This window comes from Triticum dicoccoides, chromosome 6B (assembly GCF_002162155.2).
Source record: "Triticum dicoccoides isolate Atlit2015 ecotype Zavitan chromosome 6B, WEW_v2.0, whole genome shotgun sequence".
In the NCBI taxonomy this organism is placed as follows: domain Eukaryota; kingdom Viridiplantae; phylum Streptophyta; class Magnoliopsida; order Poales; family Poaceae; genus Triticum; species Triticum dicoccoides.
Genome location: NC_041391.1, coordinates 240,898,549 through 240,902,593, shown reverse-complemented (window position 1 = coordinate 240,902,593; position 4,045 = coordinate 240,898,549). Strand labels below are relative to the sequence as shown.

The following is a 4,045-nucleotide window of genomic DNA, read 5'->3' as shown; positions in this document are numbered from 1 at the left end:
GGTGCATCATCTTCATCACTTATGCCAAAATCACCTGGAAAACAGTACTCATCAGCTTCAGGGACATAATCTTCAAACTTGATGTGCTCAGGCTCACTGTGAGACTTGCTGGTTGGGCCAGGTTTTCTAACTGGCTTAAGCTTTTTGGCTGCATTTGTAGTTACAGTACCAGGATCACTTATGCCAGGATCCTCTACTTGTTCATCTTCAGAAACAACTGGTTCTTCCTCCCAAAACTCAGAAGGTTCTGAGTTAGCTGCACAGAAGTGCTCTGCAGTATCAGTGCCAGTCTCATCTTCACCCCTACACCAAGCTTTGTAAGAAATCTTCTCCCCTCTGTAATCACCCCTAAAGAACTCAAAATCTGAAGATGATTTGTCATCTTCAACTTCATCTTCTTCCTCTGGTATATCTTGTTCTTCTTCATCTGCTGCTACTTCTACATCTTCTTCTTCCACAACTTTTTTCCCTTGTTAAAATTGCTGCTTTGCTGTGTGTTTATGTAGGGATCATCAGGGGCAGGGTACAGAACACCTTCTTGTGAAACTCTGTAAACAACAGGTTCACCAACATGATCAATGTGGATCTGTTCCTCATCTGCTGGGCTTGGATCAGTAGCTTTTCTGACACTGATGTTCAGTACCTTATTATCAACAAACAAGTCAAGCATTTCCTCTAATGCCTCCTCACTATCCAGGGCCTCCACACCCTCCAGACCCTTTCCCTCTTCCTTTACATAAGTTAGAAATGCATCCATTCCATAGCCCTCCAACTCAACCAATGCTAATATGGTCAGATAACTGATATCTGAGGACACTGAATACTTTTTCTCCATATTATCTATTCCTTGAAAATGTAGCCTCAAGTCCCAACTCGCATCATCTAAGCTGTAGGATTAAATTGACAAACAATTATTTTTTAAGTGAATGCACTGAACATTACTGACCAAATGAATGTTCTTCTAATTACAGTGAATGCACTGACCAAATGAACTAACCAAATGCACTTTCTTCTACACTAACTTAACCAATAAAATATAGTAGCACTTTCTTCTAATTTGAACAAAAAGCACCCAGAAAATTTAACTAAAGGACCCATAAATTTTAACAAAATGACACAGAACCATTGAGCAGTGATTACCTCACTCCACCAAAGGATGACGCCCAATGGTGGCCGCCTGCTGGATCAGCGTGGATGCGCTTCGCCACTGCCCTGGCCGCGCGGACTTCCGGATCTGAGCTCGCCGGATCCACATGAGCCGCGGGCGGTGATGGCTGCTACGACCGCTGCGCCGGGAAGCTCGAGCTGCCTAGCCATTTGTCCACCTCTGAGGGTCCACCGCCCTCCTCGCCAGTGCCGCCTTGGCTCAATCGCTCGCCGCCGACGAGATTTGGCTGCGCCGCCGCCATCGCCCACCTAGGTCACTGCGGGGGAGAGGAGGGGGAGTGAGAGAACCGGACCGCGTCGGCTACTTTGGTTCCGACCGGACCGCGTCGGCGCTAACGGCCGTGAACGGCCGCGCCGTGAGCGCGCGCGGCCACGTGGGCTGACAGATGGGCCCAGGCCGTCAGAAAAACGGTTAAATCGCTAGTCACCGCGGGTTTGGGTTTTTTGAAACAGCCGACCGCGCGTTTGGTACCTTTTTGAGAAAATTAAAAAAATGGTAGTTTTTTGGAACCCTAACCTGTAAACTAGTAGTTTTATGCCATTTACTCGCGATGAGAAGACCCCCAAAACTCAGCGATTTCGTTTTTCCGTGGCACTCCTGCCGATCGATGGCAGTTGTGTACAACTTCATCACGGCGGAGACGAAGTTCCAAAATACTCGGGTCCAAGAGACTTATTGTGATTTGAGTCGGCAGGTAGTTAGGACTCTGGGTCCAAGAGTCTCCCAGTGATTGACGACATACTTTATTTAGTTTAGCACGGACCGATATAACGGAACTCTGTTAGGCACTTCGTTATACAGGAGTACGCGCGTAGGCCTATCTATCACTAGATCCGATCCATCATGCCGGCGTCGAGCGCAAAGGCGGTGCTGGAGACGGCGGCGTCGACGTCGACGTGCACCCCGGAGACGGTGCAGCGCAAGCACGTGTTCGACATCCGCGGGTACAGCCAGCACAAGCTCCTCGGCCCCAACGTCTACATCAGCTCGGGCGCCTTCGCCGTCGGCGGCTTCGACTGGAACATCCGCTACTACCCCGGCGGGTACCTGAAGCCCAAGTACGTGTCCGTCTACCTGGAGCTCCTGAGCGCCGGCGCCCGCGTGCGCGCGTCCTGCGACCTGACCGTCGTCGGCCAGCGCCCCGGCTCGCCCTCCCTGGTGTCGCGCACACCGCCCATGCTCTTCACCTCCGACCTCAGCAGGTTCGCGCCCAGTACCATCAAGTTCGTCAAGAGGAGCAAGCTGGAGTCGGCGTCGTGGGGGCTCGTCCACGGCGACCGCCTCGTCATCGAGTGCGTCGTCACCGTCTTCATGTACCCGACCGTGGTCGCCCGGACGGCCGCGCCGGACGAGGGGGACCCGCCCTCGGACCTGCACCGCGACCTCGCCAGGATGTACGAGTCCCAGGCCGGGGCGGACGTCGGCTTCCTCGTCGGAGGGCAGGGCTTCCGCGCCCACCGGACCGTTCTGGCCATGAGGGCGCCGGCGTTCATGGCGGGCGTCGTGCGTGGCGGGGGGCTGGGGTTCTCGGGCGGGTGCGTCGACATCAACGACATGCAGCCTGAGGTTTTCGACGCCCTCCTCTACTACATCTACATGGATTCGCTCCCTGCCGCCATGCGCGACGTGGACGGAGACCGTAAGAGGGAGCTTGTCATGGATCTGCTTGCGGCTGCGGACCGGTACGATATTCAAAGGTTGAAGCTAATATGTGAAACCGCCCTCTCCAAGAGCCTTGAGGCCAATACCGTGGTGACCACGTTGACTTTAGCGGAGAAGCATCACTGCCAGATGCTCCGTCAGGCTTGTGTTCAATTCATAGCTTCTTCTGTAGATCAAATCAAGTGATGATAGGTTCAGAAAATCAAGTGATGATTCTTGACTAACACTAATATATAGTACTTCCCTCGGTTCTACTAGTATAATATAAGATGCTATTACGATTATTTTTATATATATTTATATATTATTTGCCCGATCAAATGATTATTTCACTATTAGGCTGGTCATAATAAGAGTGTCATAAACAGTACGAAACTACTTAACAAATGACACTTCTGTGACCGATTCTTGCACGATGGTCGATCAAATGGTGTGCTACACTTTAGTTAAGGATGGATGGTTGGATATGTTCCATCGTCCAGAAATCATGCAACAAGCGTCGTCCAAAGTAGCAGCAAGACCACATAGCCAGCTCTATCTCATTGGGGGTTGGGTAACTAAAGAGAGAGACGGTGACTTGCACGTTTTCAATGCATTTTTTTACATTACTCCATAATTTGTCCTAAAATTTCTATTTGTACACTTTTCACCAAAGGGACGGAGTATGCTACTATGTGTCATGATGACAATCAGCGAGGACACCTGTGATACACATGATAAAAATATGCCCTAGAGGCAATAATAAAATGGTTATTATTATATTTCCTTAATCATGATAAATGTTTATTATTCATGCTAGAATTGTATTGACCGGAAACTTAAATACATGTGTCGATACATAAACAAATATTCTACTAGACTAGCTCGTTGATCAAATATGGTTAAGGTTTCCTAACCATAGACATGAGTTGTCATTTAATAAAGGGATCACATCATTAGAAGAATGATGTGATGGACAAGACCCAACCGTTAGCATACCATATGATCGTTCAGTTTATTGCTACTGCTTTCTTAATGTCAAATACATATTCATTCGACCATGAGATCATGCAACTCCCGGATACCGGAGGAATACCTTGTGTGCTATCAAACGTCACAACGTAACTGGGTGATCATAAAGATGCTCTACAGGTATCTCCAAAGGTGTCTGTTGAGTTGGTGTGAATCGAGATTGGGATTTGTCACTCCGTGTATCGGAGAGGTATCTCTGGGCCC

The 4,045-nt window shown here is 49.2% G+C and overlaps 1 protein-coding gene across 1 annotated transcript; it reads left to right on the top strand.

Annotated features, from left to right (window-relative positions):
• Positions 1 to 2,011: 2,011 nt before the first annotated feature.
• LOC119323433 (BTB/POZ and MATH domain-containing protein 1-like) lies at positions 2,012 to 3,073 on the top strand. Its single transcript, XM_037597096.1, has one exon. The coding sequence runs from the start codon at positions 2,012 to 2,014 to the stop codon at positions 3,014 to 3,016; it is 1,005 nt and encodes a 334-aa protein (XP_037452993.1). The 3' UTR covers positions 3,017 to 3,073.
• The last annotated feature ends 972 nt before the right edge of the window (positions 3,074 to 4,045 follow it).